Source organism: Lissotriton helveticus, chromosome 5_1 (assembly GCF_964261635.1).
Source record: "Lissotriton helveticus chromosome 5_1, aLisHel1.1, whole genome shotgun sequence".
NCBI classification, from domain to species: Eukaryota; Metazoa; Chordata; class Amphibia; order Caudata; family Salamandridae; genus Lissotriton; species Lissotriton helveticus.
Genome location: NC_136065.1, coordinates 590,875,002 through 590,901,935, shown reverse-complemented (window position 1 = coordinate 590,901,935; position 26,934 = coordinate 590,875,002). Strand labels below are relative to the sequence as shown.

Here is a 26,934-nt window from a genome sequence, read left to right as displayed (position 1 = left end):
CAACCTACTGTAGGATTTTTGAGGCTTTCCCTTCCCTTCCAAAATCCTTTCCACTCAAACTTTAGTGTGTAACAAAGTAACTCCTCCCTGCGTTAGGCGACTTGACTCTGTGTTATGAGGCTGATCGGTAAAGTGCAGCTTTTCCTTTCCGCAGAGCTCGTCCTGAAGAGGACTTTGGCAACTATGGAAAGCCGCTCGGTGAAGGTGGAGGTGCTGGTGAATGACACCGAGTACCGAGGCCCCGACGGCGTGGTCCGGCTTCTCTTCGACGTCATGATCCTCCCCGTCAACATTCAGTTTCCGAACATGACATACTTGTTCACGGTAAACAGGAATGCAGACCGCTTCGCTCAGGTGAGAGCGCCCTCTGAAGTTTGACAGTGTTTATTGCATATGAGTCTACAAGTTGCAAAAATAGGGCACTTTAATAAGTTACCACCTGCTACCCACATCTGCCTACATGTTTGTTATTTTTTTAAATAACAAAAGTGGTCATCATTCTTTAACTACACAACTTCAGGACCCATTGTGTAATGTGGTTCAAGCTCTCAAATATACATTAATAATAATCGTAGGTTGATGTTGTTTTCTTAATACCCTTGCTATATGCATACCTGGTCCTGGGATTTATATGAGTCTTATTTGTTTTAACATTGTCATTTGGCCTGTTTATAAGAGTTTCAAATGCTGAAGGGCGACAGGTGCACAATGATATCAAATGATTTGCCCAGGATCACACTGCATAGCGAAGTTTGTACTCAAGATTTCTGGATTCCACCATCATCAAAGTGGGCCCTCAGCCGCTGGTCAGAGTTCCTATAAAGCTAGAAACAGAACTATGTAGCCATAGTGCAGCCTTGGCCAGTGAACCATCTCTTATGTACTCATTCCCACCTTAGTGTGCACAGCAGCAAGTACAACAAGCCTTTACAATGCAATAGGTCGCACAATGACATTATTCTGAGCTTTTGGCATTGTAAATGTAATTGTTTTTTCCCCCTTCGTGAAGCAATAATCAAATGGTGTAATGCAAAATGGCAATAGCTCACTTTGTTGTAACTGCAAAATCTATCGCATTGCATTTAGAGTCAGTTTTGAACTGTGTTTGAGGCCTATTAAATGTTCTTCCCAGGTATTGTGCTCGCTGGAAGACCAATTTTTCCTAATGTGGGAAGCGGTGACACACACGGTCATGGCTGCTTGCAGCAGGAAAGCTGCGAAGCCAGGTGACGATGGCGGAAACGCAGCATTTGGAGACCTTGTTAGAGAGCAGTTCAGTTTGAGGGCAGAGGGAGCCCGGGACCCCCTCCCATCACCCCCCCCCCCCGGTGGTCCCGATGCTGTCTCCAGTCGGCACTACACATCACATGTGGGGTGCAAAGTATCGAACCCATAACTCGAAGTGCGAGCCAGAGAGGGAAACATCAACACAAGCAACAACAGATGTTTATCATCATTTAGCTCCATTATCTTAACTAAAAGTTGCTGTCTGCGAAAGTGAGCAACTTTTTTGGGGCTGCCCGGGCCGAATTGTGAACCCAACCAACCCTGGCGCAATCCCCTGTTGGGAATAACCAACCGCACTCCATTTAATAGGATTCATGTTTAAATCTGGAGTAGTATCATGCGACTTGTCATTCTGCAAGCAGATCAAAACATATGGCCTTTTGCCAAGCAAAGGTAAAGCAAATAATTTGAAAAAAGCTTTGTTTCTGGGTTTCCTACATCAGCAACCTTGACCTAAGCAACTCAGTACCCTACTTCCCACCCACGCACTCTCTCTCAAACACTCACCATCTGCACTCTTGATGCTGTTAACCCCACAGCTGCTACACTCCAGGGTGGCCGTGTTAAAGAACTGCCAGGCGTCGCAGGTTGCCGGCTGGGTGAGGGGGATACTGGTCTGGGCGAAGCCGAGAGAGGAGAGGAGGAGGAGCAAGAGGCAGGCCACGGTGCCCCTGAACTGATGCATGGTGTCTGTCAGTCAGTCTGTCTGCCTGGTCTCTGCGAGTAGGGAATGTTCGTCGCACCTGTGAAGAGGGGGCTCTTGTGTGAACAACCTGTGCGCCTCTCTCTTGTGTGTACCTGTGACCATGGTTACCAACTTCCAAATCTCAGGTTACAACAAAACGCCTTCTCTAGACTGTAGCAAGAAAATGCTTCACGACAACTGTGAAGAAGACGAGCCAGTCCGGATGGGCCGGACGAAAGGGAGAAAGGTAGGTGGCCAAAAAGCATCCTTTTCAATGGGAAGCCAGCGTTTAGCATAAACGCTGACGCGACCCAATGAAAACGATGGTCGGGGCTTCAAGTCTGCTCTCTCACAATATGTCTCACTGAGCGAGCCGCGCAGGGTTGACTTTCTGCAGTGCGTTGGACAGTACGTTTGCCTGTCATCGCCATCTAGAACTAAAACAACTCACGAAGGATATCACGTTAGAACTTACCTGATCCTTCGTCCTCGCCCTCACGCTTATGAAAATTACAAGAAGGGCTAGTTAGGATTACATCCACTTTTACCTTGCCAGCATAATTTGAACCATCATGAATTTACCTGATCCTTCGTCCTCACCCTCACGCTTATGAAATTTCCAAGAAGCGGTGTTTAAGATTTCACCTGCCTTTGCGTGCCAGCATTATTTGAATGAACATGATGGGGCGGTGATCACGCTGACCCGACCTCAACGTTCCAGCAAGGGTTTACCAATTAGGATTCATTCTGATTAAACCACAGGCTGTCCTCTCTCCTCCCCCAGTCCTGATGAAGACCCGCATTGACTAATCAATAGTGCATATATTTGGGTTGAAACGTCGACAACACTTTCCGGTTCAGTTCAAGGCTTTGCTTGCAAACAAACAAACTTGGATATAGCAGCATAGTCATTGGGTACTCTGGCCCCCCTTTTCCCTTGTACATATTAGAATCACCTTGTACATAACACACCTTTATACCTGAGCACAATATGTCACTTAATCACGTATCACCTTGTATTTTCACACTATGTTGACAGACTCTATATCGACTTGTGGGTAAATATAAATGATGCAATTTATATAAATAACGCAATACCCCATATAATTGTTGTCGATCTTTTATGAGTGTCCTGTGTGTGTTCCATTTAATGTTTGAAGAATTGCATAATAACTTAACTTGAATTGTTGTTACAAAAACAATTGTTGTGCATACCCGACAGAACCATTATTTTTGTTTATAATTTACACCCAGGTTCTTAGGGACACAGGGTCGCCCCATTGTTTTTTTATATTTATGCAACGCTAGTCATGACCTAAAAATGGAGGTCTGTAACAGACTGCAGTCGCCTACCCTCATATCTGCATTTACGTACTGGCAGCGTTACCCCCTCTTTTGAAATGGATGAGATCCACAATGCTACAAACAATAGCGCATTTGTAAGACGTGTTGAAGAGGGTACGCGGAAACTTTAAGGGCCAATGTAGGTTGGCCTTAAGCAGCCAAATACACAGTGATCACTGTCACGATGAACCGTTTCCGCTTTGTAAATTGTTACCGCTTGAGCTCTGCAACATGCGACCTTGCAGGGCATTGCAACACAGAAGCTGTTGCAGGACATTGATAATTTCCTTTTCTATTGTAAGGGGTGGGGCACTCTTTCTGCCACTCCCTTTCCCTTGTGACTCACCAGGGTTTGCACATGTGCATTGTGCTTCCAGTGCTAACTGCGAATTGCGTTTTATATATTTCAGATAGGCACTTTGTAATGCCCGAAAGTTTGTTCTGCATTGTTCTGTCATGAATTTAGACTCATATAAGAATACTAGTACACAATAAGGGTTGGTTGGAACCAAGACTGAAATCTCATTTGGGAGAGGTGTGGTGCATGGGAGAGATGTGACGCAGTGGCCAGAGCTTCTGACTCTGAAGTGGGGGTTCACGGTTCGATTCCCGGCACTGGTGGCAGCTCAGCTCAGCATCAAGTGACTCTGGGCAGTAGCTCATTTAATCTCATGGACGGCCCCCAGTGCCAGGATACCCTTATGGGTGATAAGTGTGCACTTTACAAATGTGGAATTATTATTATTATTATTAAGTTAATTATTTGTTGCATAATCACTTTGATCTGGGCTCTGAGTGCTGTCTTTTCCATTTTGTTCATGAGCCCAGATTGGAAGGGTCTGCATCGAGAACTGCATGAAGTTTGCTGGGGTAAACATCACCTACAAGTTGCACTCCTTGAATGCCAGCTTCCTGGTGGGTCTTCTCCAGGGGCGAGAAAATACTTTTGCAACCCTTTACGTGTACAACTCATCTGCACTGCACAACTACAAAGGACAGGAGCTACAGTACATGGTCCAGGCCGCCGACAAGTCGACCAAGAGGAACGTCAAAACCCAGATTACAATACTGCTGGAGGGAATGCGTACGTCCTGGCATTTCTTTGGCATTCTGTGTTTTTTGCATTCTTTATTATCTTCCCTGACTGGTTCAATCTCATCTGTGTTTGATATCTTGGTTTTGATAGCTTTAGTTTTACTGAGGACAGCAGAAGGGATTTACTAGACCGCAGAATTACACAAGAGTAGTATATCAGAATATAGAATATAAAAATATTTGCAACATTATCTATAAATGTGCACATGTGATATATGCAGGGCCACTGGAATTATGCATTAGAAAGTGATAAAATGATGTGGCCGAGTTGACTAAATTATGCCGCAAGAAAAGGCAAATTATACACTGTAATCCTAGACATTTTGTGACAGTATTAATTCATTAATTTGTAATTTTTACACTTGTTAACACTATTTTAGCAAAGGCTTCCCCCTGGAAAACCTATTTAATACTCAAATACAGCAATAAGCTACTGAGAGGTGACCATTCAGACTTCGGGAAGGGCCTTCTACTGTAAAGGAACACATGTTGCTTCATTTGTGGTAACTTTAGATCCGTTTGTCCTACAAAACCATTTGTTTTGGTTAAAATATTCAAAGTATGCAACAGATGATTGATTATGTGGCAAATGCAGCAAACCTATGCAGCCACAGAATCGCATAATTCCAAAGGTCTGGATATTTGTATTTCTACCTATATACAGACTTGCATATTTAGGGACCTATTATGATGTTGATCGGAGTTTCCATCAAGTGACACCATGGCGGAAGCGGGACCGACCAACTTCCGGTTGGCGGCCCCAACCTCCTGAATATGATGCGACCGCACATGGTGAGGTCTCATTCACACATTTCCCTATGGGCGCATGTGTAATGTCTGTTATCCGGCCATAGTACATGCTCCCATAGGAAAAAGTGAGGTTGTGTTAATCCTTGCACCCCATGGCAGGCATCTCAAGGTGCCTGCCACAAGGTGCAGGGATTAACAGGGGGGACCATAGGTGCGCCCTCGGCCCCCAACCGGAGGCCGCAAAGGAAGGGCACCCTGCTAGGGCCAAAAGGCGATCATGGAAACCATGCCGGAAACTGTGATTCGTGATCTGGAAGCGTAAACCGCTGACCATTTGGATTACAGGCTGGTTCCCACTGGCCGACGGGCTCCTTGAGCACGTTAGAAACCAGCCGGAATGACCGGCTGGATTCAATTATCATCGACTGTATCGTAATCAGCTGGTCGAAATTGAAACCGACGATGTCGATCGTAAAGCTTCTGGAGGCTTTATGACCACCATCGTAAATGGCCCCTTAGTCAATGTACATATATGTGGAGTTCAGTAGAGTAAACCTATACTTACCTATGTACAGTTACCTTATATAGATATTAGATTTGTGTTATTTTTTTGATATTTAAAAGTTTCAATAATTAAGAAACTGTTAGTTAATAGGTGTAATATAGCAGAGGATGAGGGAAGATATCAGGAAAATCAAGCATTAAGATCCAGGACTGAACGTAGGAAATACAGCTTTACACATCACTACATCCACCATGGGTAGGTTCCCAGATAACATGCAGAGCTTTGCCCTAACTTTCCGCATAACCAATACATAACGAGTTAGTGCAAAAAGGAATGGCTTACTAAGATCAGTACTAAGTATCCTTAGGGCAAACTTACATTCTCTAGTGCACAGCGGTAATATCCAACATCGCCTGCTACTCTCATATGCCGGGTAGAAAAACAAAACATGCTTGAACCCCTTCTGTGCTCATGACGAGCTCAGCTCGTCATGAGGCACAGTGCTCGTGTGCTCATGACAAGCTGAGCTCGTCATGACCACACCAATTTCTATTATGGTCCAGCACAGCAGGCAAATATCTCAAGCAGCCAAGGTGTTAAGATCTCCTTGGGAGCACCACAAGTTGGGCACCGCTTCTCATCAGCACTGGGGACTTTAGCCTATCTGGTTGTAAAAGACGGAGAGGAATGGCCCCATAGCATAACTGCAAAAACAAGAGCCTTGCCAAAGGATGTTCAATCCCAACCACGGCTAGGGCGGTCGACTTTGGAGCTGGGGAACCGGGTTCTGGGCAATTCACTTAATCTCCCCAGTGCCTAACAATAATGAATGTGTCCGTCTGTAATGTAACTGGTGCTCATGTGATGCGCTCTGATACCTTCGGGTCCACTTCACGCTAAATAAATCTCCACAAAAAAAAATACATTGGTGGATGGCCCAGTATCTAAGGGAGTTACTTGGAAGATGGGGGCGAGCGCCTTGCTCCAGGTGAAAGGGGATAGGAAGGTGGTGATCTGACCATCCTCACAGGCTGTACAACTCTCCAAAGGCTTCACCGAGGACAGCCACATTAAATGACGATCTATGTGCAGACACCTATTTGCGCAGGGCTGGAGGTTGGAAGTGGTGCAATCACGTTTGCACTCTCTCGATTCCCCCCGCCCATTTAACTTTCAGTAAGCCAAACAGGCTTCAATTTCATAAGGGACACTGCCCAGTACATTTGGGAAACAATCGAAATCTGCATGTTATGACAACTTTTATGGGCAAACTTATATTCATTGTGCATTGTGAATGATGAACCTCAGGGCATCGTATTTCACTGCGCTTAATAAATATCACCAAATCCTCCAGGGCATTTCTAATGGCAGCCTCAGCCCGAGTCCTGCCAGCATCAGACTTCCCAGTAGTACACCAACATTAAAGTACTCTAATAAGGGCTTCCAGCTTCAAGGCATTCACTTTTTTCCTGTTTATATTTACCCAATATCACGGACCAAAATGTTTACAGATAAGTATAATAGATTGTCCATACCTAACTCCACATCTATGTACCTTGATGTTATATATGTATCTTCAAGTTATGTAGATGTAGATTTAAGAGTAGCAAATCCCTATATGCGCTTACCCTTTGATAACTTTCAGCCACATGCATCATTGTTGCCGTTTGCGATTTCTTAATTGCGAAAATTAAGGAATCGCAATTAAGGAATCGCAAACGGCTATGCATCAAGAAATTGCAATTTATTTTGCGATTTCTTAAAATTCCTTAATTGCGATTCTCAATTTGAGAATCGCAATTAAGGAATCCCTTCCCATTCATTCCTATGGGCCTAGAGGCCCATAGGAATGAATGGGAAGCCATTCTCATTTTGCGATTCGCAATTAAGGAATCGCAAAATGAGAATGCTATTCCAAAGGACCCCCGCTTCACCCCTGAAATTTAACTTTAAGAACATTTTTCACACACACATGCCCCAAGGGCATGTGTGTGTGTAAAATGAAACTTTGAAAAATGCACTTTTGTGCATTTTTCAAAGTTTTCGCAAATTACCATGAAGGTGAACTTCATGGTAATTTACCGCTCCCTATTTGCGAATTCTTAATTTCTAAAGTGTGATGCATTGCATTTAAGAAATCGCAAATTGCGATTTCTTAAATGTAATCGCAATTTAAGAAATCGCAACATAATTGCGATTCCTTAAATTGCGAAAAAATAAAAAAACATGTTGCCTCCCAAAAAAGGAAATTGCTTTCGCAAACGGCCGAATTTTTGCGATACGCACCATTTGCGAATGCAATTTACCTTGATGCATGTGCCCCATGGTCCTTGATATTTTGGCTACAATATTAAGGTATAACAACATTACCTGCTAGATGTTCCAGACTACTACATTTATCCATGTGTGTGTTTTGGCAGGTAAACATAGTTTTTGTCTAGAATATGTTTGTATATTTTTTCTGATAGATGTATACCCATACTTGTTGTACGATGTACTTAAATAGAAGGAACCAACACACCCACCTAACAACATTAGCATTGTAGGATGAGCACGCCTGCCCACCTGCAGCTATTCAAATTCTCTCAGGAAGTAGTATTCCATTTAAATGCCATTTGCACAGCCATCAGATTGACAGTATGAACAGACAACCATAACAAGATCTTAAAGTTTCAACAAATAAATACTGACAGCTAAATAGATTGGCCTCTGCCTGTATTTATGAGTAAAAATCTGTAAAAAAGAAAAAGAAAACTGTGAGCCTTACTTATACTGCATAAATCAGATATATAGACTCTGTTTTCCACTCAATTATCAGTTAGGATTTTGGCTACAATAATAATCGAAATATAAACGGCGAGCCCCAAAATATAAAGGGCCATATTTGCCAGTAAATTGTTGAATATGATACCTCATTAACCCTTTCAGTGCTGCGCACGTTCAGCGGACGTCACGTGCACTACCTCGGTAGTGCTGCGCACGTCCGCTGGATGTCGCTGCGCACGTCCGCTGGATGTCGCGGCCCCGCGAGCGCAATAGAATGTTCCGCATCAGCGCGGAACGTTTAGCGCAGCGGAGGGGTTAAACCATTGTACAATTGGTTCATTGACATTAGCTGCCCAGATCAGTCAAGAACTGAGCAATCTGTAAATTCATAGAACGTGCTTAGGGACAACAGATGGATGGTACTACACATGAGATTGACACCTTCCTCCGTCAGAACCCTGAAGCGAGCTCTCCTGCACACCAGAAGGGTGCAGTGAACAAGTGTGCTGCTATGGACCTCCATAATGGGATGGGACGGGCACTCATAGTGCTAGGAAGACCAGTGAAGAGGAAGGGATGCCAGCCCACAGACAGCCCAGAAAGACTCGATTCTGTTCTCAAACACTTGACTAACCAGGCAGCCATTTAGGGCCATATGGTGGTAGGAATGGAGAATGCAACGCATTCTGGGAAGGGCTTGGGATTCTGGGAAACAAATATCCTATTATCGGTCTCCATGTTGAAAAGGAGAGGGCCCACTCCTGAAACTAAACTAAAACTGAGCAAACCCCTCACCCTAATGTATATTTGTTTCTTAAATGTGCTTCTCTAATTTGTATTGAATTAAATGTTCTTGAATTAATTGAAAGGGTTTCTTCTAAAATGTAGTAGGAGGAAACAACAGGATATCGATCGTATTTCGAGTGCCAAACATAGTAACATTATTGGGCTATTGGAAGGCTATTCAATAGGTTGGATTGGACCAGAGTCCAGAAATCTAGAGCTCTGGGCTCTCAAAGTATCTTTAAAGGCTCTCTGCTCCTTCCCGCAGCCATGAACAAGGAAGAGGAATGCCCCTACTCTTGCTCCGAGAGTAGGCACCGTGGCGAGTGTGAGGAATGTGGTGGCTTGGGGACACTCACTGGAAGGTGCCAATGGAGACAAGGTGATGGCAAAGGTAAGGACTCCCTCAACTCAACTCCCATGCTCCTCTCAGATACCCGACTGCATTGCTAATGATGTTGTTTAGTGTTTTTTGTTGATTTTATGTCACTGCCTAAACATAAACAGCACATGAGAGGCAAGGGGCATCCAAATGAGCCCTCAAGGTGAATATGAGTTAATTCTTTGTGAAAAAAGTTCAGGAGCTGGCCAAGCTGTCCATCACAGAGGCTGTTTATATAAAAGCATTTGGAAAACATTGACTAGATGTTATGCCTTTCTTGATACACCTCTCACTCATATTTCCATCCATTGTATTGCATGTTTGATAAACTCTTCCCATTGAAATCCTTTAGCAGAGACTAAGACACTTTTCCATATCACATACCTCAGTGTGTAGCTGCCTTGTGGAATATCAGTGGCGCTCCCTATACAGTACGAGTTGAGATGGATGCAAGCCTTTCTGGGCACACGGGGATGTGGAGGCAATAGGTTCAAAGTCTTGCCTGAATCTTGCTGTCATTGGGGCCGATCTGGATATTATGTAATTCTGTGATGAGTCCAGGTCACTCCAGGGCTGTGCACCATGTATCTTGATAGGTGTGAATCTTTGATCCACCTGAATTTGTCTGGAACATTGTCAAAAGTGGCTTTATCTGAGATCCCCTGAAAGTGTGTAACTGTGTGTCATGTTTATGGGATACTTAGGCATTTACCAGAAGTCTTTGTTCTTAGTGTGGCACATTGCATGCCTGGAAGTTAGTGGAGCAATTTCAAGGTGTTAAAGCAGGAGTGGCTGGTTGAACTACCTCAGTTCCAAGCTTGTCCTAGCAATTCGGTTCCAACACAGGCCAAAGATGTGTTAGCCCCTGTTTTCCCCTGAACGAATATACAGGCCCAGATCGTATAGCTTTGGAGAAAATGGGCTGCATTTAGTTACAAAAACAATAAAAACACTCCTTTATTTTACAACACAAACCTGTTAACAGTCATCCAAATGTCACATAATTCAATACTATTTGATGATTGACAAACAACAACTTTAAATAATATTTACATCAGTTGAAAAGTTTTAAATTAGCCAAGTAAAGATATTCTAAATCCCTAACCCTACGTGCCTGATAATTGAAATTGATTGTCTAAGATGGCAATGCCATACTGCCCTCAAACACGTGTACGAGTAGATCGTGGATAGCCATCCACAGAAGCCACATCTATGACGTGATCTTCCCTGTTTGCCTTTTTGTTGTCCTCCCCTGGAGACGAATAGAACAGGACTATTGTCACCCCTGTACTCTGTCTCTCAAAAGTAATAACTTTTCTGAATCCCATGCTGTCAGGCAAAATTACATGTGTAAGGAGTTAACGTCTTAAGCTGTGGGATGTAAAGTGCCCCACTACTCTTACTAATCAGCCTGAGAAATACTCGCCCCTGCACACCCCTAAGTCCAAAAGAGAAACTGTAGACCTCAGATTGCTGACTCAAAAAAAAAACAGTCTTGCCTAGACTATGTTTCTGCATGTTTATTCCCCTACTGGAAATTACAGATATCATGGTGAGTGGACTTTTACTACGATGGTGCACTTCAGGTCTGGGAGACGTCCGGGGGCAGCGGGCGAAGATTAAAATCCCTCAATCTATGAACTTTATAGCTCCCAGGGATGCTCCCTCCTTTACGTGCACATGCTTGAACAGTGACACAATTCTGACTGCCCCAAGCCAATCCCTTGAGCTGGGAGGTTAAGCCCTGCACGTACAAGCGCAGAGGGAGCTGGGAGCCCACCACCGACATGCGTCAATGTGACACCATAAGGCTAGTATCATACGCCGATATCATTGTGGTGATGATGTATTGTGATATAGAGCTGTTGAATGTTCTTTTAGTGAGCAATCCCTGTACTGTGATTCTTGTAGCCAGTTGGAAGTAAAGGCCGGAGGAAGAGTTTGCAAGCATCTGGTAGGACTAGTTGTAACTATTTCAGTTGCCTAATGTAATAATTATCGTTTTTAAGCAAAGACCTTGACGTCACCATAGATTATTACTTTAATAATGATCAATCATCGTCAATGTTGCTAAGTCTGGATTAAGAGTGTTTTGTGCCTGAGTAAATTACTAGTGCTTTATTTACACTCATTTTCCTGAGTCTAGATTCATATAATATTCATTTGACCACTATCTAAAACCTTTGAAATAACTGAATAGTTCCCGTTGTCACTTCATGCTTATGCCAAGTGTGCTATTAATGTATATTTCTGAGGCATCATCTTTTTAAAACTCAATTGGTTCTTTCCTTGCAGGTATCAGCACAAACTATTCTACCTGCACGCCAAGTCTGCAGACATGCCCTGATGGAACCTGTGACAATGTTGAGAGCAAAGATCCCGCAATATGCCCGCAGGATTGTACAAGTATGAAAGATGGTCATGTTTTAACAATATTGGTCAAGGAAAGGTGCAATTATTGATGAGGGGATGGGTTGGGGAGTCTAGGGGTAATACCCCTGTAACACCAGCCACAATCAGCCACAGCCTCTGATTTTGAGAAGAAGGTAGTGGTTTACATGAGCTAGGATGAATTCCCTCTAATGGATGTGAAATAAGGCCACCAATTCTGGGGTCCACTATTACATGCCCATTAACTCCTACTGCTTTGTGTCGCAATACCAGTAATGTTTAAATCCATTCACAGATAAAAAAGGAGTCTTCTGAGTCTCTGGGAAAAGCTTGATTTGTTATCTCATTGCAGAGTGAAAGAAAGAAAGCCTTCATGAAATCTAGAGAGATTTACTACCCTCAAACAGATGACAGACGGTTGTTTGGTTGCGGGAAGAAAGGGTAGTCTTCCTAGCTTGCAATCTCTCAATTGTCTTCCAAGGGATTCAGGGGCTCTCCATCATTGCCCCGTTCCAATTAGGCTTGCACTGCCTGTTAGCTATTGGTCACAAAGCGACCAATCGTAATGTAACATTCTGATACAATGTATTCAGCCTCTTTCAATTACAAATATAATATCATCATCTGTACAGAGCCACACACATTATATATGTGCAGAGACATTTTCTCTCAAGTGAATGTGTAAGTTAAAAGGTTCTGCCACTAAAAAATGTGTTTCTGAATGACTCCACCATACATTTCAGCCAAACTGTCATAACGCACAAAGAAAAACCTGCAGACATAAAAACAGAAAAACACAAATCTATCAGCACCATTGTATTGCAAATATCATTGATTGTCATACACAGTTGACCTTCTTACCTCTGTTTTTACATTACTTTCATACACACTGTGAGAACATTAGGTTCTATAGCGAAAATGTCATTACATGTGGTAAACCTTTATCAGTGCCTACCCCTAAGGGTGTGTCCTCCAATTTTTTCCAAAACATTTCCATATAAGCCCATTTATAAACAGAACTGACTGACTGTACTAGGCAAAGTTAGGTGGGCCATTAAAACATATTTTGCACAATCACACTCATCACTGGACCCAAACAATGAGGTCATCATGGTGTGACAAAAATGTAAGGTGAGGTGCAATTCTCTAAATGTTTAAACTTCAAATATACTTTTCTAATGTGTATCTTTTGGAGATCCCAAAAGTACGTTTTGTAATTAGAGTGTGAACAACCATTAACTGTTAAGGTTTCAGTCACAAGTCAGGCATAGGTATTCCTGGAAGGGATATCACTCCTCTTAATAACAAATTACATCTGGCATGAATCTTCATACGATGTCTCGCTCACTGTACAATACTGTTGACTCTTTTTTTGATAATCTATTAGAAAATAGATAAAGCATCTTTGTAGAATGGTGATCAGGAATAGACTAGGTAATGTGTCCCTAGCAGAATGAAAATCATCAAGAAATAAGCAATGAAGAAATAAGTCATAAGATTGAAGAAGGCTCAAGATCAATTAAGTAAGTCGTCATTTGAATTTAAGTAATTTAAAGATGCAATACAGGAGGCAAAAATCATGGTTGGTCAAAATGCATGGTAAATCAATATAGGGAATTAGCATAGGGCTCAATCAAATGCAGCAGAGAGAATGACATAAAGTCAAGTCTCAGAGTGAAAATATTCTAAATCCTAAGTAAGAGACAGACAAACAAGGATCTGCGCTCTAAGTCAGAGCAAATCAGACTTGGCTCACCTCCCAAATGGAGCCCTTATATAGCAAAGTATAGTGTGAAAATTTCACTGTCAGCATAAGCTGATAGAATTAAAAAATCAGAAAGCAAAATGTAATGTGGCATCATCTTACCTCACCACAGCACCATCCCCTAAATTAATGTAAATATAACCCCTTTTGTCCTATTGCCATTGGATATGTCAATACAAATCTAATTACACTCAAAACAATGAAAGTCTCAGATTATGACTAGGCTTACAGTGGCTCAGGTGAAGGTCCTTGATAATATTACAAAGAAAATGGAAACCTCTACCGGCATTCTTCGAGAGCAGCATGTCAATATAGAAGTGCACACATCATGGATGCATTAGGATCCAAAATTGAAGTTCGCCCTAGTTTGGGCCTCTTTCAATCAAATACAGGAAAATACAGTTCTGCAAAGTGCACTATTTTCATATGTGTGCAAAATAGTGCATTATGTTGGCACACATTATTTAAAAATCAGAAAAACATCCAAGAATACCATGGTGCAGCAGATGAATTACAGGCTGAAATGAGTCATTCTGGCCCAATGAATTCTAGTCCCCTTACACCAGTCTCCACATGATCAGTCCCTACACAGGTTAGTTATATTGGGACTTTGGATGAAATACAATATTTGAAACAAACAATGATATTTCCAGAATGTGAGACTACATTATGGTCTATATGATCCTTGAGGATGGTCAGAAGTGAGACTCCAATAAAATCTGTTGGGCCATTGATGCTGGAACAAACTGTTGAACCATTGATGCTGGACAAACTACTTATTCCAGGAAAGTCTATTTGGTTTTTGAGATTGAGCTTGAGTGAGACTGCCTTACAACGTGTGAAGCCTATAGAAACAACACAGCAGTTCTCCAAATCAAGATGTATGTCTCTGCATAAATTAAATTAAATTAAAAAACTAGTTGGTGGCTTTCCAACCAAACAACATTTTAAATTACATTGGTAATTGGACAATTCAGAAAGCAAGCATTCTTACTTCTGAAGTACTTTACTGCCATAATGTGAAATGTTCACTGGCTGTATTCTAAATCTCCACCCTAATGAATCCTAATCCATGTATAACATATCCTGACACATATTTAGAGGGGGATTAAAATTCCCTTTGTAGCTAATAATCTGAGATGTGCAATGGATGCTTTACACATGCATTGAATGACAATGCCCATACTCTCCCTTCTCAATATCTGTGTTTCTCTTTTATTAGAGGAAAAAGTCATTGGCGGCTATGAGCATGGAGTGGACATGATGGGAATCAAGGCTGGCCATGGCACTTGTTACTGTTTCCCGCAAGACAAATGCTACTGTGAAAAGGTCGACATTGAAGGTATGTTGCCTCCATTTATATGTTGGCACAACTCTGGGCAAATACATAAGGTTTGCTTATCCAGATGAAAGTAAGTGTGCAGTCATAAGTGTGGCAGCAATACCAGCACAAAAGTTAAAGTCTAGACAGAAAAAGTGTCAAAAGAGGAATGACTCCTATTCAAAATTACACTTTAAACCTTAGGAATGTTTTAGTGTATTAAGAAAGGTCCATGTAGTTTAAGGGATATGTCCATAGCTTTTTTAATTCTTTCCTTTCCTGCCATGGCCCAATCAACTGGAGAACAGGATATCTCGAGGTTCAGGTAAAAGAAGTAAACCAAAAATGTCTGGGGGAAAGGGCATGTGGAACTGGGGCTCAATGTTTTCATATATGTCCCTGTGGGGTGACATAGAGACATATTTGATACCTGATTGTAGCTGTCACATGATGTTTTGGGAAGAAGTAATAATGTGTTCAGATCAGCATTGTATCTCAGTATTAATGTGCCATTTAAAAAAAAGTGTGATTGTTCAAAATACATCATCCTCACATATCCATGGCATAATGTCATGACATTTTTTCCCACTGTACCTCACATGAAATATTCAAGACTTTAATATACGCATCAGTGACCTAGTTGATTGCCAATGTTAACATAGTACTTCATTAAAATTAGACATTTAATTTCAGTATGGTGCATTTGTGCATGTTTCATAATGAATATTTACTGATTAATAGCATTCGTTTGATGCACTATTTAATTAAAATTGATGTTTATTTAAATGCCCATCAACTGTCTAAACTACAAATTCTCTTAACTTCAGGGTGGTCAATGGTACAGCAATATTAGCATGAGCAGACTGTGCTAAACTGTATTACTTGACAGTATGTGTGCAAATAAAAGTGGTTTGTTATGGGAAACATCCTTTACCAAGCGGATTTTACTCCGCAAAGATTTAACAGCGCGTCCATTGCAGCGCAAGTCGTAACTACGACTTGCGCTGGAGGGCGCTAGAGGATTAAGAATAGTATATTTACTATTCCAACACCTTCCCTAGTGTCCACGGGGACTGGTGTTAGAATAGTAAATGATACTATTCTCAATCCGCGCCCCCAACGCAAGTCGTGGTAACGACTTGCGTTGTAAGGGACGCGTTGCTAAAGCACGCGTTGTGACGGTATGCGTCGTACCGTCATACATCCGTTTGTTATGCATGGGTAGGCCCTGTTCTCACTTAATTGGAATACACATAGACATTATTCCTACTTTTAATAATGTTTGTTTCTATCTTTCTATGTGCAGAGAGATTGTGCGACGATATGTGTAAGACAGTGATTGCTGGAGGGGTCCTGCTGTCCTTCATCATCTCTGTACTACTCTCCTCTTATTTCATCCACCGATATCACAAGAACTCACCCAAACCACCAATCGCCTCTGCTGAAATGACATTCAGGCGACCAGCACAGTCATACCCCATCAATTATTCATCTACTAACGTCCGCCGGCCTTCACTAGACTCCATGGAGAACCAGATCTCAGTTGACACATTTAAGATACCTGTGAGATTAATTTTCATTCTACAGAACGTTCACCCACAAAATAACAATTACTAGTTGTGTGTCTAGGCATAAACCTAGAAAGTGTAAAATCATTAGAATTCAAACACAATCACCAAGGGAAATTTCCATAAAAAAGATAGGTTTGAGGGGCAAAGCTGTCATCTAATATTTGGGAAATTGATTTCAGGAAGATCATTGTATATGATAATCTGTGGCTCATGTAAGGCTTAAGTCCATGCTAAAATGCAACTGTATTTCTAAACTATTGAAATCATATCAGAGAGATCTTTGACAACTTAATTGATTGCAATATCAATAGACAGTAGCACAACTTAATCAGTGTAACGCCTTATGCTAAGGAAGAGGGATTATGTGTCATAGTCAAAAGGAAAAAGGGACGGGGAGGGTATGTGTGGTATTGGTAAAAAGAAACACGTTAAATTTAGCTCCAATATGGTTAAATAAATTGATAAAATATTAAATTGCAACTCAGAAAAGTATATTTTTGATCATATAAGATTGAGTATGTCATGAATTAAAGAGCCTACTTAGCATATTGCACACAAACAAATCTACAATTTAAGTGATTGCAATGAATTATAAACAGAAAACTCCAAAATGAAACATTACATCTCAGACATATCTGAACAATTCTAACACAACTGTCTTTCAGGTAAAGACCTCACCTACTAGTTTTGCTCTAAAAGTTTCCTTTTTTCTCCATTATAACCAGGAAGATCCAAAGTGGGAATTCCCCCGGAAGAATCTGGTGCTGGGAAAAACACTGGGCGAAGGAGAATTCGGCAAAGTCGTGAAGGCTACCGCTTTTAGGCTAAAGGGAAAAGCTGGCTATACCACAGTGGCTGTAAAAATGCTGAAAGGTACTATGGCATGGCAAGCTGCATAGACCCCTGTGTTTTCATCTGATATTGTAGAGGTGCACTTGCTGATAGGAACTTGTGAGCAATAATTATCAGTCCAATTGAGGGTGACCTACGGTAGAAACATATGAAATACTACACTTACAATAACTCAAAGGGCAAAGACATAACAGTTGAATTTGGCTATGGAGCCACAAGGTTCCCTGAGATCCAGTCTATATTTATGGGAAGTCATATCAGAATCTGAGAATTTATATGACATTTGCAACTAAATTATGGAAAAAAGATATTTCAATTTTATGAACCCCTTCAGCAAATCAGCTAAGTAATCCTTGATTCAAAAAGATGAGTGCGAAGGACTTCTTGTTCTTATCTTGTTACTAGATTTAATAGCTCTCTCCTACAGTACATGCATAATATTGATCATCTATCTTTTTGACACACTCATAAGCTTGGGCTTTCATTTCCTCTGTAATTGAGGTCGCAGAGCACTATGGCAAGTTTCCTTGTTTCTTCTATGATTCATTCTATTTTATACATATCCAATGAATACACAGATTTCGATTTAGATTCAGAAGATTTTATTCGGCTGAAACACAGCCATAAAAGTATACATCAGCATAAAATAAGTTAAAACCAATCCATTGCTCCATATTTACAAAAAGTAAAATCACACACATGATAAAATGCATCACATTATGCAAAAGTGCAAGGGCATTAATGGATATCAGAATATACATCTTATTGTGCTGTTGCATATAAACTTCATAATGAATCTACAACTATTGTACACATTATTACAATAAGCAGGAATTTTATCTAGCTCAAAATATTGCCTTGATTCATAGTTCCATTATCTACTTTCAATCTCTATTTAAATAATTTGCAAAACAGACACAGCTCATGATTTACCTGTTGAGTATTCCACCCTGCTATAGCCCTAGTTTCATAACATCCCTTGTTTATGTAACAGCTGCCTTTGTTTTCACTTTCAAATAATTTTCATCATGCTATATCAGAGTCTGCAAAGGAACCCATGTTTGCCTGTTGTCACTTCATCTTCATCCTCCATCAGAAGTTACAGAAGGAATTCATATTTGTCAGTAAATTAAACACTTGATCAAACCAAGTAATGTTCTAATGTGCAAAAAATCCTTGGGAAGGTCTTTGAAAAATATCCACACAATGCAGAATTAAAATGAGGCCTTGCTGTGCTTCAAACCCAGTCTCCTATTCCCAAACATAACAAGCTCAGCTTAATACTGTTGTGGGCCGAGTTAAGATACAGTTTCATTAATGGAAGACAATTAAGAGATTATATGTCAGAATATTGTTAGCAAAAATATTATCTGACAGAAGTATGGTGCCTTGAATATCAATTATTTTAAAAATATTGAACTTCAGGTGCATATTTTCTGTTATTAAATTCAATGTGGCAATATTTTTGCAAATGATATTTTCGACACCATGGGGGCTATCTCAAAAGTAATCTTACACATAAGAAAATCTGCATGTGTAAGTTTACTCTTATACTTTGTAATGAATGTACTACTTTTGCATATTCACCATTCATTAGTGTAAATGTATTACAAAGTGTAGATGTACATGTCACCACCCTAAGAAACTGAAGTGTGGAGCAAGGTTACAACTTTTCACACATAGGCAGAGCTGCCCGCCACCGAGTTGAAGGGAAACAACCTTTACAACGCAACTTTTACAACGTACTACCATTACAACGAAACTTTTACAACGCAACATCCATTACATCGCATGCCATTACAACGCATGACACTACAACGCATACCACTATAACGCATGTCATTACAGCGCATACCATTACAAAGCATAACATTATAACGCATAGTACCCTTACACTATCCAACACTTACCCTACTGTTGCACCCCCTGGAGTTAGAATAGTAATTTTTACCCCTACACTATCCATCACTTACCCTACTGTTGCACCCCCCTGGAGTTAGAATAGTAATTTTTACCCCTACACTATCCAACACTTACCCTACTGTTGCACCCCCCAGGAGTTAGAATAGTAATTTTTACCCCTACACTATCCAATACTTACCATACATGCAATGTAATGTTATGCGTTGAAATGGTATGCGTTGTAAAGGTAGTATGCGTTGTAATGGAATGCGTTGTAATGGTAGTTTTTAAAAATTCGTTGTAAAAAATGCGTTGTAATGGTATGCGTTGTAAAAGTATGCGTTGTAACGTCATACATCCCGAGTTGAAAGTCTCCCTTTTGTAAAGTATAGGGAAAAGATAAATAGTTGAATAAACTTTTAAAAATACTAAAAATACTTTTATGTTAAATATTAATGTATTTTACATTTTTTTAATGTAGTACAAAATAAAAATGCTACAGGACTATAAATTAAAATGTAAATTAAATATTTAATTAATTTAAATATTAATTTAAATAACATTTTTGTAACCTATTAAAAAGCCCTAAAATATTTATTATATTTCATAAGTGATAAAAGTAATAAAAACGATGTATAGAATGTATTTAAATTAATTTATTTCAAAATATAAAATTACATGTTTTTTAATTTAAAAGATGTTATTAAAGTATTTTAAAATAAAATAATTATGTTTTAGCTATGGATTTCTTTTATTTTTAATCACTTAATAACATTTATAGAGGTATATTTTAAGAAGTCAAAATAAATTACTTTGGATTTTTTATGTTCCTGCCACCATTATTTTCTATGGGAGTGAGTTGCAGTACCATTGGTTGGCCGTGTGGTGTTGGACTTACTCCAGGTCTGAGCTAAAGTACATATACTACTGTTTTGTGGTCTTTATGGCTCTCATAAGTTTAGAAGTGCAGTTTGTGAATAGCAATGGGATTATTATTTTGTGAATGTGTGCATGTGCCTTTCTAGCCCTATGCAACCATGGATGTCATTTAGGGGTCCCCAGATGTTACTTTTGCAACCCCTTCATTGCTTTCTGCTACCACTGACCCTTCCTTTGGGACCCTTTGCCTCAAAGTTGGCAAGTGCAGATCTAAGCAAAAAGGGAACAATATCCTGATGTGCACTGTTTACATTCTACTGCTACCACTCGGATCTAATTCAAAAAAGTGAAATCAGCATAGAAATGCCACTCCTTTGAATATATAAAAAAAACACATTATTAAAAAGTTATGTTTCTTTGTTGTGAATATGTGAAAAATTATGTCCGAACCATACATTCACCTTTGTATCCAGTATGAGTGATTAAGGTATCATAAACTGATGATAAATAGAAAAACAAGCTTGATCAGGAATGAAAAAGTCATATGACATCATTGTAACTGACGTTAAAGGGTGTCTGGTATCACTTCTGCTACATCTATCATTTTGGCGAATCAACGTCCATGCACACAACCCCTCCTTCCAGATCTGGTAGAAACATGTACTTTGGCCGAACACGGCTGGGGCACCAAACCATATCCCTATAACCTTAGGGATTTTAGGACCACTTGATAGGACAGACTGGTCCCTACTCCTGTATAGAACTGGCATTGTGTTCCAGTAACTTAGGACAGTGCTAGGCTTACATCACATCTGGATGGTAGATGTGATTCTTCCAATTACAAGGCATGATTAGTGATATGCCATTGGTAAATTTTGAAAGACGGTTTTGCCCCAAAAGGTTAATTGAGTGTGATTGATTCATGCCCTGATGAAGTCCTGTTGAGGGTGAAACGCGTTGGCTGCTCTGTAGTTTTCTGACTTTGTACAATAAAGAAGCACACATCTTCAACACAGAAGCCTTAAGATTAATTGTTTTACTTATTTTCTTGTTGCTATTGCTGCCCCTTTGTTTATGAGTTGTTAATCGTAGGGTATGGTCTATGAGCAGTGGACCATTGAGGTGGGCAACATTGTCAATTATTACTTGATAGTACTTTGATGTGACGCATCGGGCAGTGCGGCTTTAATTCCCTTGGCTGCTTAAGGTGATTTGAATTTGGCAACCCATCCTTACTCAAACCAAAAGACCTCTCATTTAGTATTAGGTATCTCCTATTTTCCAGCCACGATCACCTGTCCCTCCCAAATGTACTAGCACTCTGTGGGCGTATATGTATGGAGCTCTCTGCATTTGGGGCGGAGATCTCTGCACCGAAAACATAGGAGATGCGGAGGCAAAGACCTCGGCATGTAGGTTTCTGCATAGCATTTTGTATAGTACGTGAGTAGCAACACTGTGGTACTGCCAACAGTACTATAAAATGCAGATCATGAATAGGCCCCAATAAATCTGCAGGACTATATTTTGATTATAATATTCTGGTCCCATGTGGATTAAAGTCATTGATGCTGTCCAACGTAACACAGTTCATTTATTTACAAGACAGCTCTTAAACACCACATCAGACAAGCCATCAAAACTACCAAAATTGCGACATCATAACTTTTCAGAATCGCTTATGAGATTGATGTAGATAAATCATACCATCCAACTATTATTCTTTAAAAAATATTTTAAATATATTGAAGCAAATGTATGATAGTCCTTTGAAGCAATTTTCTTGAGTGGTTTAAAAAAATCTTCTACACTAATGGGCGCAAAAATTTAAATCCATACTCCTTTCATATGGCTGAGATTGGGATGTTCTCAGAAATGCTTCAACACACTTCCATAATATAACATACCCTCTGTCGTTTTATTTATTAACGTCTATAACCAGAACCACAAAATCTTAGAGCAAAAACAACATAAGAAAGGATGTGCAAAAAATGGCTTATTTCTCTGGTTTATAGACTGGGTACCATACATTTTATCAGTTCTCTGAAAAGTGTTCATTTTCTTCTAACCTCCTAACCCATTACCTTGGGTTTTAAATTACATGATTCACTTGCTTGGAAATTCGAAAAGATGCATACCGTAAGTGAGCTACATGCTCTAATTTGGTACCTACTATGCCCCTGTCAATGATCAATCAAAGGGCACAGAAACCATTACTTTGGTCTTATCTTAATTAATTACCAGTTGATTTTAAAAGCAATATTCTCTGAAATATTTATGCTCAAGTTGGAGGCCCATAGCAGTTTAGTAAAAGAGAGTGTTGTCACCATACATGAGAGGGCTTAGCTCATTACGGTTGCTTATAATGTTATATATTATATGCCCATATTCAATTTGTCTGAGCCATTTCTCACAGAATGAATATATGAATCAAAGTGTCAGACCTAGGATTCTTGTCAATGTAACCATTGTTGGGAGTTCACAAAAATCACCCTGAGTATGTATGGAAATCATTACACATCTACATTTACCTGTGCATGATTGAGTACCCTACACCCTCAATTGATTCCAGGTGCACAAGTCATATTCTGGGTTATTGGAAATATCCAGTTCCACATTTTACTCACCATACAGAAAATATTTTTTCATCCAAGTAGAAAACATTTATATTCATATTTATATATCTATATAGTTCCCCTAAAATGTGGGGATTTGAGAAACGTTTAAAACCCATACTTGTTACAACCTATTGTGCATTAAGTTTAAGACTTTAAGAATGTTTATGACTGCACACAAAATTCCAGCTTTATTGGTGCTAACAACATTTTTATTAGCCAACCCACCAAGACTCATAGTAACGAACAATTTCTTTCTCCCTTCTTAACACAACAGTGCAGAAAATCCCACTTTTTGGTTCATTTTTTTCAAGACGTTTACAGATGCAACTGTAAACATTTGGACGCTGTGATTCTGTGGATCAGAATCGGCCATGAGCCGTCATAGATTACATTGTTTGTGCATCCAAGTTAAACCTAGAAGTGCAAAAGGTTCTGAATCGAGCCTCTCAAGGCCAGTGCAAAAAATACTAAACAACAAAGTGGCTTCCTTGTTTTAGGCTGGTTTGTATTGCACTTCTTCCTTCCCTACATACGAGTTAACTCATATTTTTCAAATAGAGCAATATTGAGGCTCTTAGTAAGATTGAAAGGTTTGTCAATTACTGAGCTTTCTCCCACATTGTTAATCTTGAGCCATAGTCAAAGTCAAATATGTTTGAAAGATCTACAACGTTTGCGAAAGAATATTCCTTCCTTAGTTCACCATACTTATATATTTTTAATTAGAGGACATTGTTTAACATCAGCTATATGCCACTGTATGTGAATGTGACCTCCTGTACAGTGCTCTCAATTGCTTGAAACCTTACCCCTCATGCCACAATTCACTCAAACCACAATTGTGTGCATAGCTGGAGAGAGGGGTCATTGTTTATCTCTTTGTTACCTGCTTTAAAAAAGACATATCCCAAATTCCACACTGGCCACTAAGTTGTTCAACTAGAATATGATGATTGCCACCCAGCTTGAAGTCAGAAACAGAAGTGACATTAGCAGCAGTTGTTACAGTAGTCCTCCAGTGAGTAGTCATTTCCCAATATCTCCACATATTTTTTAATTGTTTGAAAATGAGATTTCCAGAATAGAGTCATGTATATACTTTGTTCAAATGCACATGTGTAAATCGGTTAGAGGAGAAAACATCCCTTCCACTTGGTAAATAATGTGCTATGTCCAAGACTCTCATGCAATCCTCAACCCAGGAATGTGTTGTGTTTTTCATGTTTTCTACAGAGAATGCTTCCCATAGTGAGCTGAGAGACCTTCTATCCGAATTCACCCTCTTGAAGCAGGTCAATCACCCCCACGTCATCAAACTCTATGGAGCCTGCAGTCAAGACGGTAAGATTCTTCTACGTAATAGGTGTTACTGAGGACTGCCCTAATAGAGTCACCCCAGTTCTATGGACAACTAAAATAAAACCCAAATGCAAGTATTCATTAGTTAGGCAGTACATTCAACATGTTGTATTGCACCTTAGAAGACCCAATGAAAAATAATAAAGAGTTCCATTGATTGATGAGAGGCACTTAATAGACCTGTCTAGGTCTGAGTATGAGATTGGGTTTCGCACAATTGAAGAATTTATAGAAGGCAATTAACAGTACTATTGAGACCCAAAACTGGTATGTATTAGTTAAGAGTGCCAGGGAAGGCTAAACAGAATATTTTAAATTATACCTTGGAAGAACCAATACGGACTACCAAAGCGTACCACAGAAGTGACAATATGGGGTACTGAATGGTACCTTGATGACACAATAGTTAGTACAACACATAATTAAAGGCGGAGGGGCCCATCCCTACCACCTTATGCAAAGCTTGATGAGTGTCTGTCAAAGGGCAGCCTGACAGAAACACATTATGTTGGCGTCAGGCAGCAAGGTGTTGTACATGCTCTAAATGCGCAGGCGCCTGGGATCCTCAACCAGACTTTGCGGGGTTGAATATTTCACAGCCAGGACGTCTTGACCTTCTCAGCCTCACAAATCCCTATGTGGTTCCCCCCCTCCAGACAAGGGGGCAAATAACCAATAGACTTGGAACTGGGTGCTTCAATTTTAAGCCCTGCAGTGCCCAGGGATGACTGTCAATCAGTGACCCTCTTCTCAGACTGGTGTGGAGTCAGCTACTCTCACTCATCCCCATCCTATTAAGTGATGAGTGAGGGAAGGTCCTACTCTCTTTTGCTGTTCCATGACAAGGTCGGTCAATGAGAGAAACTGGCAGGATCTTCTTGTTTTTCCTGCACGAGCGTCCAGCTCCTGCCATGACCCCTCTTGCTGGACCTGCCCTCAGGCTGTGGTCCAGGAAGTACCTTTTTTAAATGTTTGGGTTTGGCATACATGTATGAATGTATGTGTATTTGTGAATGTGGGCTGTGGATGAGTGAGTATGGAAATGTGGGTGCTCTTGTGGCCTGCCCCACTGCTCAGCCACATTATGGGTCACACTGCACACTTGCAGATATGAAGCAGTACATTGAAGATCCAGGATATAAACAGTACAATAGCAAGCACAATATGACTCAATGAACAGTACAGCAAGAATGGGCGGCATTATGATGTTGGGCGGAATTGCGTCCGCCCGACCCCATAGCAGACTGGAACTGCCTGACGATGGGTCAGCGGTTCCAACCACACAGTTTGGATGCGAGCGCCTTATGGCGATTCAGAAACATTTTTTTAAAGTGGCAGCTTGTGCAGCCGGCAGAAAATGCCTGCAGCACAAGCTGCCATTGTAAAATGGATGCTTTTAAACATCCCTGCACTGAGTAGCAGGTGGTGCAGGGATGTTTAGGGTGACATCATAGGTGCACCCCAGTCCTCAGAGTCAAGGCCGCAGAGGGACGGGGACCCTGCTAGGGGCCGCCAAGGTAACTTTCCAAAAGGCTGTCGGAAAGTGACATAATCCCAACGGTGGAGCAGAGGCTGGCTCCGCTGTCATTATGGGATTATGTGTGTTTTCAATGCTCCGACGGGCTGCTTGAGTCCGGGAACTCAGCCAACAGTTCCTTCGCCCGATGACTCCGCCCGTCACATCGTAATGCGGTGGGCGGCCCTCAATGGCAGATGTCGGGCAGACCACAACCGGCGGTCGGTGCTTGCAGTCCGCTTGACATCGTAATCAGGCCCTATGTTGTTTAGTGGCATTGAACAGTACATTGAAGAACCAGAGTGAGTCTTAAACAGTACATTTTAGAGCCAAGATGAAGGCTACATGGTATAAGACATGAAAAGTTATCTCCAAAAGATAACAGAGAAAATAATCCAAAAAAAAAAATCACAGAAAAAATAAAATGACGCTTAGAGAAGTAAAAAAAAATCATATTTTTTAGATTTCCTATCTATGCTTATCTAATGTTGGAATCTTCATTACTCCTAATTTCACCCAACAACCAAAATCCCCCTTCTTTGGACGGCATTGCTCTGTAGATGGGTTTTAGCACTTGTGATCTATTTCTCCCCATATCTGGCTTCTCCCAAGCTGTTACAAAGAGAAACAGAATTTAGATTTTCTCCTCCCTCATAGCACGGATTTTTTATGAAAGAACTCAGCAAACAAGAAAAATGTTCATTAAGGTGATTAGAGTGATGTTTTTAACCATATATCGGTTACATATATCCTCACGTGTTTGCCGATTCTAGCTCTGCAGATTTATCACTCCAATGAGAGTGGAATGAGTCTGGGGAACTGATTGATGATTTTTGATTTCAATTAAACAAGTAAGCTGTTTGTTTCTAATTCCCAAAGTGAAGGAAACAGGAGAAGGGCGGTGTGGAGTCAAATGAGGATAATCTAGCTTGTTTGAAATCATTTACTAAAATATTATCCCATTCATTTTTCGGGCATGGTCAATGAAAAGTGAAAGTTTACAATATGAATTCCTCAAACCTTTCATGTATATTATCTTGTACATTTCGGCTTACCATTGAAAAAAGTGATATTGCATCTGAGTCAACCATGAGTTAAGCTGAGTCCCACCGGTGCTTAAAAGAACAACGTGTGATTTTACTCAAAAGGCACTGTCACAGTTT

At 40.5% G+C, this 26,934-nt stretch overlaps 1 protein-coding gene across 1 annotated transcript in view; it reads left to right on the top strand.

The window, feature by feature from the left end:
• The window catches only part of RET (ret proto-oncogene), a 246,561-nt gene that overhangs the window by 177,893 nt on the left and 41,734 nt on the right, over window positions 1–26,934 (top strand). Inside the window, exons 6-13 of the mRNA XM_078642944.1 lie at window positions 155–354; window positions 4,145–4,400; window positions 9,484–9,609; window positions 11,893–12,003; window positions 14,976–15,095; window positions 16,381–16,637; window positions 17,371–17,518; window positions 24,130–24,237. Of these exons, the coding sequence (XP_078499070.1) occupies window positions 155–354; window positions 4,145–4,400; window positions 9,484–9,609; window positions 11,893–12,003; window positions 14,976–15,095; window positions 16,381–16,637; window positions 17,371–17,518; window positions 24,130–24,237 (1,326 nt within the window). The remainder of the gene's footprint in view (window positions 1–154; window positions 355–4,144; window positions 4,401–9,483; window positions 9,610–11,892; window positions 12,004–14,975; window positions 15,096–16,380; window positions 16,638–17,370; window positions 17,519–24,129; window positions 24,238–26,934) is intronic.